Below are 12,222 nucleotides of genomic sequence, written 5' to 3'. Positions count from 1 at the left end.
ACTTTAGGTCTTTTAAGCCATGATAAACAGAAGCAGGAAAAAACCCCCACCATCTACTTAAATCTGCAAGTAGTTTCCCTTTGTCAAGAGATGGAAACTGCAACACATTTTAGGGCAAAATGTTTCAATACCCAGGACAAACCATTCGAATGGATTATTTAGTTATTCAAAAGCAATAAGCTAAAACTTTTTTGTAATTGATAATGCAAAAGTTAATCCATGCTGGAGGCAGGATTAGATTTATGCAGACTAGGAGATTAATGCTTTTGAAGGAAATGTGTTTTAGCTAAGAAAATGTTGAGAATGTCAGAGAAAATGCTAGGTGTTTCTCATGTGTCTCTTAGGACTCCAGGAATCAGTTCCTAGGCTGGAGAGGTTAGGGGAGCTGACGGAACTGTTTCAATAAGAGACTTTGTGTAGTTGGAGGAAAAGCAGAAGTGTTTCATGGTTCAAGTGAAAAAAACGAACTAGGACCGGAAAGAGGCCATTTTCTTTGCCTCTGCCTAGACTCTTGAACTCCCAGCATTGGTGACTTATTGAGAATATCTTTTACATTATTTTTTACATTGTTATATATTATATTATTACATTATATATCTTTTTAAGTTATATTTTACTGTGAATGTTTATTAAGGTATAACACACAACAAATCTTAAATGTATACCTCAGTGAATTTTCACAAAGTAAACAGCCGCCAGATCAAGAAATAGAACACTTCCACAATCACAGAAACTCCTTCTTGCCCATTTCTAGTCACAACCCCCCAAGGCAGCATAACAGCATAGCATTTTGCCCATGTTTTAACTTCATATAAACGGATGCAGTGTGGTACACTTTGTACTCTTTTGTGTTTGGCTTTTCTCATGCTGATTGTGAGATTCTTACATAACGTGAAGTTGCAGTTCATTTGCTCTCATTACTGTATAATTTTCCATATTTATCTGCTCTATTGATGGACTCTTGGGTTGTTTCCAGTTTGGGCATCTTAGAAATAGTACTGCTGTGGATATTTTTTGTACTTCTCATTTAGTGTACTTATGGACACAATTCTGTTGGAATATGCCTAGGAGTGGCATTGCAGGATCATAAAATATGCATATATTCAGGTTTAGTTTTCCAAAGTGCTTATACCAAATTACATTCCCACCAGCAGAGTGTGAGAGTTCTGATTTCTCCTTATCCTCATCAATACTAGGTATTTCCAGTTTTTTTCATTTTAGTCATTCTGGTGCATGTGCAATAGTATCATATTATGGTTTTAATATGCACTTCCCTGACAACTAGTGATATTGAGCATTTTTCACACGTTTATTACCTTTTGGATATTCTCTTTTGTAAAATGCCTATCAGGGGTTTTTGCTAATTTTTTTTTTACTGCCGTCTGCCTTTTCTTTATTGACTTGTAGGAGTTCTTTATATATTCTGGATATGAGTCTTTTGGGAAGTGTTGTAAATATCTTCCACTTTGTGGCTTGCCTTTTTGCTATCTCTTGTGTTTTTTAATTTTTTCGGGGAACAAAAGTTCTTAATTTTACTACAGTACAATACTTCAAGTTTTTTGGTTGGTGCTGTCTATACCCTATTTTAAAAATGTTTTGCCAAGGTTAGTCAGCAGTAGAGGATTTCATTTGAGCTACGCTAATTCTCAGTCACTTTAATTAAATATGTGTATGTTGAGACCAAGAAAATACAGCTGATTTGTGGACCCAAGTCCTAATCTGGAGTAGAATGAGTGCCCCCATTCTACTCCAAGGTGATGAAGATGGGGAGAATGGTTTTTGAGTAGGAAATTAGTGATGTCGGCTACAAGCTGCATCCCACAAGTTTTAATATGTAATATTCCCATTATCTCTTAAAGCTAGATATTTTTAATTTCCATTATAATTTTTTTTTACTCATTAATTATTTAGAAGTGTTTTTGGAGGTTGGCTTTTTATTATTGATTTGTAATTTTATGGCATTTTGGTCAGAATTTGTATTAAATATAATATGAGTTCCTTGGTATTTGTTGAAAATTGCTTTGTGGCCTAGTATGTGCTTAGTTCTTATAAATGTTACATGGTGTTTGGAAAGTATATGAATTTTCTCTTTCTAAGGTACAGCATTCTATATAAATCCACAAATCAACTCTGTTAATTGTGTCATTCAATTATGTTGTATCATTACTAGTATTTTGGACAGTTTCTGTTGGAGGTATGTTAAAATGTGTGGATGTATAAAGCAAAGGTGTCTGTGTGTTTGGGCAGTCCAGTCTTTGAGCACCTCTTGGTTGGGAACAGGAATAAGGGAGGAAAGAGTATTCATTATATTTAGAAGCTCAATGGCAGCATCCAAGACTATAAAGATCATACAGCACTGGAATGCCTGCCTTCCGTTCTTAGATAAGCTCTGGAGGGGGAAAAAGCACTGCTGTCTCTTCTACTCTTTTGTCCTTTAAGAACTTCATCCTTCTTTAGCCAAACCAAGTGCTCCAAAGAAAGAAAAAGTGAAGGAGGCATTTTTGGTTATGTGTAGAGGTGTACATCAAAAGGGAGGGCCCATTTGACTTGGAGCTTGTTTTTACCAGCTGTATCACTGATGTGCACATATGTGAGTGTTTCTATCAACTTAGTAGCATATATTCATCTGGATATGGTTGCCACTCTGTGTGTTTGTCTTAGTATGTGTGATCCCATTAACAAATTTGTCAGGAGTTAGAATGTATTAGTTTCCTGTTACTGTGTAACAAATTGCCACAAACTTAGCAGCTTAAAACAACAGATGTTTACTATCTTTCCATGAGTTAAGAGTCCCAGCACAGCTTTGCTGGGCGCTCTGTCAAGGTCTTACAAAGCTGCAATCAGCATATTGACTGGGCTGTGCACCTTCCTGCAGCTCTTCCAAGCTCGTGTAGTCATTGGCAGAATTTTGCTCCTCATGGTTGTAGGACTGAGGTCCCCACCTTCTTGCAGGCTGTTAGCTGGGAGCCAATCTCAGCTCCTAGATGCCCCTTGCCAAATGGCCATCACAGGCCCTCTCACAACATGGCAGCTTGCTTCCTTAAGGCCAGCAGGAGACTCTCAGTCTAGTCTGCTAAGACAGTCTTATATAATGTAACATAATCATGGGAGGGACATCCCATCACCTTTGTCATATTTTGTTGGCTAGAAGCTAGTCATAGGTTCCACCTACACTCAAGGGGATTATGCAAGAGTCTGACTCATTGGGGTCATCTTAGAATTCTGTCTACCGCATGGAGTAGACTGTTTTTGTCCCAAGCAACTTCTGCTATCTGGAAAGGGAAGACAAGAAGGGGCTGTGTATACAGCTGCTGGTAAAGAATACTTTTCTTCCCAGCAAAGCTAAAGATATTTGAGGAATGGGAGACAGGCCTCCTATTCAGCAGAGCTCTGAGGCTGGAATGTTGCAAGGAGAAAAAGATAAGAAAGGCACTGGGTCCAGCTTTGGCCTCCTTGTACCTCTACCACTTGAAAATTGTTTTGTGGCCTAGTACCTCTACCACCGTCTACGTGTATTTGGGCCCATGTTTTTCAGATTGGCTACTACTCCAGATCTCTAACAGAGTTTTCATCGAAGGGGATCCTCTGGCCTTGAGGTGTCATGGATGGAAGAATAAGCTGGTGTACAATATAGTTTTCTACCAAAATGGCAAAGCCTTTAAGTTTTCTCCGCAGGATTCTGAATTCACCATTCTGAAAACCAACCTGAGTCACAATGGCATCTATCACTGCTCAGGCATGGGATGGCATCGCTACACATCAGCAGGAGTATCTATCACTATAAAAGGTATGGTATCTGAATAGTCATAGAGCTGTTGTTGTGAGGACCAGACGAACCATCATAAATCATTGCTTCAATTTGCAAGTAAAGAAACGGAGGCCTTACTGAAGGCCACACAATGACCACCGGCTGGGCCAGGACCAGAACTGAGGTCTTCTGGGTCCCAGTCCATTGCCCTTTCCAGTATACCATCAATAATCACAGGAGCTAATGTCAAGGCCAGGACATAGTGAGCATCCATTTCATCAATTTCATTTTAGTTGCATGGAATAGAGACTCCCTCAAGGTCAGTAGGAGAGATATTAGAAAATAACCCAATGGAATCTCATAAAAGCTCCATAGAAACAGAAGCCAGGAAGACATTAGGACTTGGTTATATGTACTTTCCATCTATCTCTCAGGGAAAACGTGGCCTCTCTGGTTCCACCTCTCTCTGAGCATCTGCTAATTAAGCAGCTTCCTTTGTTCCAGTTTGCACGTGGCCCTTGTTGTGACTCTTTCGTGGCCTTTCATCTTAGTACTCACAACTACTAGCAACTTTTTTCTGACTGAAAAATAGTTCATTTCCATGGGAAATAAATTATTGTCCCAGATTGTTTTTTGAGGCTTGAACACAGTCATGAGTCACTGACCTGGCTAGTGTGTGGGCCAGTGTCCACTCTTAGACAACTATTACTAAAAGGGCATGGTAATACAATAAATAACATGGCTATTCAGGGAAGTATGGACTGTGTACAGGTACTCTCCCCAGTAGGATGTGAGCAAGCTGGCAACTATCTCTATGAGGAAACCCCAAGAATGCCTCTCTGCTAGAAGTGGGAAAAAATGTATGTTATGGATGCATTCTCTAAGAGCAGGTTTCCTGAAGGGAGAGGGGATATATACTCTGCAAAAGAACCTTGACACTGAGGCAGCCAACCCTGTCCGTGTCAACTTTTTCTTTAGAGCTATTTCCAGCGCCAGTGCTGAGATCCTCCTTGTCATTCCCGCTCCTAGAGGGGAATCTGGTCAACCTGAGTTGTGAAACCAAGTTGCTCCTACAGAGGCCTGATTTGCAGCTTTACTTCTCCTTCTACGTGGGCAGCAAGACCCTGATGAGCAGGAACACATCCTCTGAATACCAGAGACTAACTGCTAAAAGAGAAGATTCTGGGCTATACTGGTGTGAGGCTACCACAGAAGATGGAAACGTCATCAAGCGCAGCTCTGAGTTGGAGCTTCAAGTGCTTGATGAGTGAGCATGATGGGAATTGACTGGCACAAGAGAGGATGCTCCGTTTTCTCCTATGAGACTGAGGTCTGTTCAAGGGGATTTCATGGCCCACCTAGGAAAAAACCATCAACAGGCCTTTCCACTCTTGATTCAGAACTTCACTATTCTCCTCATAAACTTCATTAAATTTCCTTTCCTTTCTTTTTCTTTCATTTCATTTCCTTTCTTTCCTCCATTTATTTCCTTCTTTTTGTCCTTCCTTCCTTCTTTTCTTTTCTTCTCTTCTTTATTTTCTATTTTTTCCAGTCTCTCTCTCCTCCCTCTCCTCTCTCCTCCTCTCTCTCTCTCTCTCCCCCTCTTCCTCCTTCCTTACCTCCCTCCTTCTCTACCCTCTCTCTCACCAACAATCTAATCAACAATATATTGAGTTCCTCCTATCTACTGTCACAGGTATGGGGATATAAAGACCCTGGGGTGCAGTTCTTACTTCAAGGAGCTCTCATGGTGGTGAGACAGAGATTTTGTGGGTTGCACATAACTACTTGTCCAAGTGTCTATATTTGGCTGAGGTGGAAGTATTATAAGCTCTAGAAAAAAAATTGTTTAGGAAAAAAGCTTGTCTTTAACCCAAATTTATTTCAAGCATTAAATGGCATGGAAATAGCAGTTGTCTGAGACTAAGGAGTAAGGCCGCTGACAGGGCCCTGGCAGTTAGGCTCTTATGAGGAGCCTGCCCCCAGTCCGTACACCATAGCCCAGCTAGACCTACCTCCAGCTCCTTCCTGCCCCCTGAAATTACCAGTGTCTCCACTGGGAGCTGGCATATCAGGTCCCAGCCAACCTCCTCTTCCAAATATAACTCAAACACATCCCTCCGGCTTCTAGAAAGCATTTCTTCTCTTTGTCATTTTCTGTTTCAGGCCTCCAGTCACCAACTTCTGTCTGGTTTCATGTCCTTTTCTATCTGGCAGTGGGAGTAATATTTTTGGTGGACACTATTTTCTGTACGATAATACATAAGGAACTTCAAAGACAGAAAAAGTGGAATTTAGAAATCTCTTTGGGCTCTGGTCATGAGAAGAAGGTAACTTCCTACCTTCAAAAAGAAATACAGTCAGAAGAAGAGCTGAAATGTCAGCAATAAGAAGAACAGCTGCAGGAAAGGACACTCCAGAAGAAGCCCCCGGAGGGAAAGAAGAAGCGGCAGCTTAGTGGGTGCCCAGACATCTAGACAGTCCCTCCCCCTTCCTCTCTGGGTAAGCACTGGGGCACAAACATCCACAAGTTGAAAGACACTAGAACTGTGAGTCCCATGTCATCTAACTCTTAAATAAAGCAAATAAATAAGCTGACTTCAATGAAGACAAACTTGGAAATTTGGTGAGCAAGGGTGATTTGAAGTGAGACTTACTCTAAAGTAATCTTTAAAAACTTCGAAGTCAAGTCTAACCTAATTATCCTATTAGGTAGTTTGAGTAATATATTTTGGGGGACAGGGTTAAAAGATAAGTGTATGCATATGTGTAAGAAATTAAGACAGAGAAAGAGAGAGAGAATGGGAGGGAGTACGAGGAGACAGAGAAAGAGAAAGAGAGGCTATGAGGCAGACAAGAGGGAATAGTACAGACCAAAAAGGAAATATCACTTACAAATGAATTCTGAGAGACCCTGAGAATGAGAGAGCTCACACCTTGGCAGTGCTCAGGAACGTGCTTACTTCACGGCTTTTCTCTTTTAATACAATGTGCAGGGAATGCATCCATGCATCTTACAAGAGATACAAGGGATTAACTCACGATGAGAAATAGGTGCATCATTTTTGCCCTTTCATTTGAGGCTTTCTCATAACCTTTCTGTGTGCAGAGACACCAGGGGTCCTGCTTGTCTGTCCCAGTCTCTTGCCCTATAGGAAGGCAGAATGTAACTACTGCTTTCCTTGATAAATCAAACCCAGATCTCCGAGATGGCACAGCAAGGAGAAATTTCAAGCAGAGAGGAGCAGTGAAATCATAAAGCCCCAGCTCTTACCTCCAGAGGTCTACTTTACCCTTCTGATTTTCTGGATGATTACTAACTAGCTTCAAGATACACTACTGTCCCCCTTGGGCTCTACTTGGGAGACAGAATATTTTTCTGCTACTCTATAACACAGCTGAGATAAAACTGAAATAGGTGAATAAGACTTTACTAAAACTTAGAAAAAACAAAAAGGGGTATACACTAACCTAGCAACATGATTCTAGATTATTTGGCTTAAAAAATGCAGCTTATCTTCCAAACAAGGATGCATCCCTGCCTAGCCTCTGTCCTGGCTCCACATGGCAGGGCTCACCTTTAGTACTCACCACCTACAAGCACCCTCAAGCAACTTGGAACTTGAAGTAGATGGAAGAGCACCTTAGCCCGCTGCTTCCCTAGTCTGCGGACAGTGAGAATGTTCTTCTCCCCTTCATCTTCAAAAAAAAGTACAACAATTATCATCTTAATAGAAGTGCAATAACTCCAACATTTGTATTAAAAGAAATTATCATATATAATAGCAGGAGTTTCATTGCTTGCACATAATGTTTGGTCTTATGGACTGGGGAAACAGGGAAATGAGAATTGCAGGGGACGAATCCCACAGGAAAGAGGCCCAAAGCCCCTCTGTGGAAGGACTGCCTGTAGAAGATTCTAGCCTGAGGAATGGGGAATTGAAGCAGGAAGTGGCATTCCCACCCAGAGGAGAAAGCTCTGCCTACCCTCACAGGGTGGACAGAATTTCAGGGAAAGTGCTTCCTGGGGACAAAAGGTTGGGGCAGACATGGACGTAGGCAGAGCACTGAGGTGAAGCTGGAATGGAACCAGTCATTGCTGAAGCATCACAAAGTGCTTCCTCCTTCCCCACTCTCTTCTTTTGTGCTTTCTCTCCAGATTTTTCCATGCATATATCTTTGTCATAATTTTTTCTCATAAGTACGTTAATACTTAAATAATTGATTTTACTAACACAATTTCATAATTGAGTAAGTTGTACTTCAGTCTACCCTTATTTCTGGCTTACAGCTTGCCAGGAATAGGTTCTTGGGTCCCCCAAATTAAGGCCTACCTGCTTATCACCCTAGCTTTGGTGCTGGGTCTGGTCAAGGCCTGGTAACACCTCATACTTCTCCTGGCAGGTGCTCAGCCCTCCAATTTCCCTATAGGGCTTGGATGCCTCTCTGGCACTTGCCCCTGTCTATCTAAGAGCTCACTCCTCTTCATTTTTATTCCATCCTCTCCTGGAAACACAAACAGAAATCACTGGATCCCACTGGGGAGAGAGGCCCAAAGGACCCCGGATCCCTTCTTTGCTCACCATCCTCCATTCTTGGGGAAAGCCTGTATATGTAGGCAGGGGGTGGGTGTGGTTAATAACTCCATTTGGGGACCAGGAAACCATGGGAAGGAACATGAAATCTTCTCTAGGTCTGCTCTAGAGACAAATTAACAGGTACCCACAGGGAAACTTTTAGAAAGAGATTACAAAGATGACTCCATGTCTTGATACCACAATCAGCTTAGGATGCTGTTCTTGGTGCCCAGTGTTTTCAGTACCTCTCTTAGTCATTCCCTAAGGTGCTAGCTGCCCCAAGAGTGTCATAAACATCAACCACTAGTGGATATGGTACCTATGCCTGCTCTTTCCCCAGGAAACTACATGGGGTAGCTGTTGGAACACTTAACTGGTAGCAGCTTTTACTTACTGGAGGATACGAGAAATCTGTTTTACCAATCCCCTTTAGAAAATAAATTAAAAACCAAGTTAAAGCTCCAGATCATGTACAACAGAGTTGTTTGACCACCACTTGGTCCATTAATAATAACTTAATGCATGGTTACATGTCCAAGGCTTATAATCAGATGTATCTTGTTAAACAAAGCCAACTGGTATTTTACCATTCATAAGAAAAAAAATTCTAATAATATTACTTAAATCTTTCAAGACTTAATATTTAAACAAAAATATCCATAATCTTAACATCATCGGCACAATCAAGCTCTTATGTGTTTTTAACACAATGCTCTTTTTAGAATAGCTGAGAACATTTCTCAAACATTTAACATTAAATTATCTATTTTTTAAATTTTATTTATTTATTTATTTTTTTGAGGAAGATTAGTCCTGAGCTAACTGCTGCCAATCCTCCTCTTCTTTGCTGAGGAAGACTGGCCCTGAGCTAACATCCATGCCCATCTTCTTCTACTTTATACGTGGGATGCCTACCCCTGCAGGGCATGCCAAGCAGTGCCATGTCTGCACCCGGGATCTGAACTGGCTAAACCCAGGCCACCGAAGCGGAACGTGCACGCTTAACCACTGTGCCACCAGGCCGGCCCCTAAATTATCTATTTTTAATACTGGAGAAAAGAGTAGATGTAAGGATACTGGAATTGGATGACTATAGCAAAGCACCGTTGATGCTCTGCAGAAAGATAATGAACAACTGAGGGTAACAAGCAGCTGAAAACCAGAGGACCTCTTTGGCTGCCTACGAAGAAGCTCTCATCTCCTGGAAAGTGGAATGCCAAAGAAAGCCAAGGACTGAGGCTGGGCATAAGTCCAAGGGGGAAACTTCACAGGTCTGTGGTCAAGGCCCTGGTTGGGAGAACCTGGGACCCTGATACATGAAACCTCTTGGCAGATGCCTCCAAAAATTTTGACCCCCCACTCAATGGTCCTAACCCTTTTGAGCCTGCAAAAGTGGCCCACACTGCTCTAGTAAGAGCCAGCACTCCCCCAGCTAGAATAAAATGCAGAGACTTCTCTCCAACAAGGCAACAGATGCCCCCCTCAGGATCTGTCCCCATCTCTCCCCCTAGCCACTAAGGCTACATAAAGGGTTAAGTCACAGAATAATGCAGCTGGAGCCCAAGAGAAAAAGAAAGAGCTACAAAGCCCAGCCTCTATTTACCCGCAGAAGCCTGGAGAAATGCAGGGGACTGGATTCTAAGGGTACTTCACCAAGGGGACCAGGACATAAAATTGGATAGGAAAAAGTTTATTGACTTGGGAGCTCTCTCCTAAGTTACAGTGTTTAACACCATCACAAAGACCCCAGGAGTCCATGCTAACTCATTACTAGGACAGCACCTAGAAGTTTGCAAAAAGTTATGGCCCATGCTGAGAGAAGTTGAAATGTCAGTTTGGTAAGGGAAAATAGTGAAGGAAGAGATTAAATGGCTTAAGAAAGTGGGCATGCTGGACTGGGTATACTTTTTATGGCCAGAGATCTACCTGATGATTATGTTCCATGGAAGAGCCCAAAGGAAACACCATTTACCAAGGCAATATGGAACATCTGGTGAGAAGGATATAAGAAATCTCTTAAAAGTTCAGTAGAGGCTCTCCTACGAACTCCTATGGGCAGGGCTGAGGGTAGGAGAGAAAGTCATGGAATCTGGCTCACTGATAGCAATGGAGATGATAAGACTCCAAAACAATAAAGACCAGGTGGTAGTGCCTAACAACCAGAAACCAGAGAACCACAGTTATTGTAATGACCAACAAGGTCAGAGTGGCATCTGAGAAAGCCTGACCTACAGAGAGTTAAAGAAATGATTAATAGGGCATGGTATCCCTATAAGCCCAATATCCCTATAAGCCCCTGTTGATTGGCACTTCACAAGGATATTACTGAGTTTCTACCAACAGAAGAAATCAAGACCGAACAACCGGGAGGCTGAGGTCAGTTTTCATATCCAGAACCCATTAATTGAAGAGATGTCCGGATCCCCAGGATAAAAGACCCTGCAACAGCATGGCAAGTATAAAAAGTCATTTACTCATGTAAATCTGCACTGGAGAAAGAGAAATGCCCAAACATTTTGTGAACTACTGAACCCAGACTTTGAGCTGACAATGATACCTGGAGAACCAATGTATCATCACGGACTTCTTCTTGTTAGAGTGGAGGCATTCTTCTTGTTAGAGTGGAGGCATATAGAGTCCAGGCAATAAATAGAGTCCTGGCCAAGGTCTAGCTTACAGTAGGTCTCCCCAGTGGTCATTTCCCTGGTCCCTGAATGTATAATTGGGATTGACATACTTGGTAGTTGATACAGTTACCACACTGGGTCCTTGATCTGTGGGATAAGAGCCATCACAGGAGGGAAGGCCAAGTGGAAGCTTCTGAAACTACCCCCCAACCCCAAACAAGAGAGCGAATCAAAACCAATACTGTATACTGAGGTTGATGACAGAGATTAATGACATCCCTAAAGATCTAAAGCAGCATCGTCCAATAGAACTTTCTGCAATGATAGAAATATCTTGTATCTGAGCTATCCAATACAGTAGCCACAGCCACATGTGGTTATTGAGCACTTGAAATATGGCTAGTATGACTGAGTAACTGAATTTTTTATTTTATTTAATTAATTTTAATTCAAATACCTCATGAGACTATTGGCCACAACACTGGACAGTGCAAATCTAAAACACTGGAAGTGGTCCCCATAATGCCTTTATTTAATTAGACAGCCTGGTCCCTGCATAAGCTAGATGGATCCTGGAGATGACTGCAAGCTCAACTACATAGCAGCCACAAGCATAAGCTGCCAGGCCAGACATGGTAGCTTTACTAGAGCAAATTAATATGGCCTCAGGTACACGGTATGTGACCAACAATCTGGTGGATTTTTTTTTTTTTTATCTGAATCACAGCTTACATTCACATGGAACAGACAATATACAATATAAAGTTTTGCCCCAGAGCTAAGCTAACTTTTCCTCACCTTTGTCAAAACATAGTCCAAAGAGACTTGGACCATCTGGGTGTCCTGCAGAACTTCCTACTAGTCCATTACATTGACGGCATCATGTTAATCAGGCCAGAGGAGCAAGAAGCGGCTGACACACTGGAGGACTTGGTGCATCAGAGGGTGAGAGAGAGACTCTGTACAAACTCAGGGGCTTGCCACATACGTGAATTATTTATGGGTCAGGTAGTCAGGGACATGACAGGACCTCACTTCAAAGTAAAAACAATATTACTGCATCCTGTACCTCCTACCACAAAGAAATCACAACACCTGGTGGGCCTTTTCAGGTTCTAGAAGCAGAGTATTTCATGCCAAAGGATCTTTCTTTGGCCCATATACCAGATGATGTTGAAAGGCTGCCAGCTTTTAATAGAACCGGGACAGGAAAGGACTTTGCACTGGGTCAAAGCTGGCATGCAAGAAGCCCTACCATCTGAGCAATGTA

The 12,222-nt window shown here is 41.9% G+C and overlaps 1 protein-coding gene across 1 annotated transcript in view; it reads left to right on the top strand.

Moving 5' to 3' along the window:
* Positions 1-6,370, top strand: part of LOC111773646 (high affinity immunoglobulin gamma Fc receptor I-like) — a 35,908-nt gene extending 29,538 nt beyond the window's left edge. Inside the window, exons 3-5 of the mRNA XM_070268368.1 lie at positions 3,536-3,787; positions 4,727-5,078; positions 5,915-6,370. Coding sequence (XP_070124469.1) covers positions 3,536-3,787; positions 4,727-5,019 — 545 coding nt within the window. The 3' untranslated portion in view covers positions 5,020-5,078; positions 5,915-6,370. The remainder of the gene's footprint in view (positions 1-3,535; positions 3,788-4,726; positions 5,079-5,914) is intronic.
* Positions 6,371-12,222: the final 5,852 nt, after the last annotated feature.

The sequence above is a fragment of the Equus caballus genome, chromosome 5 (assembly GCF_041296265.1).
Source record: "Equus caballus isolate H_3958 breed thoroughbred chromosome 5, TB-T2T, whole genome shotgun sequence".
Lineage (NCBI taxonomy): Eukaryota > Metazoa > Chordata > Mammalia > Perissodactyla > Equidae > Equus > Equus caballus.
The sequence above is the reverse complement of the archived record's forward strand: the minus strand, read 5'-3'. Positions and strand labels throughout refer to the sequence as shown.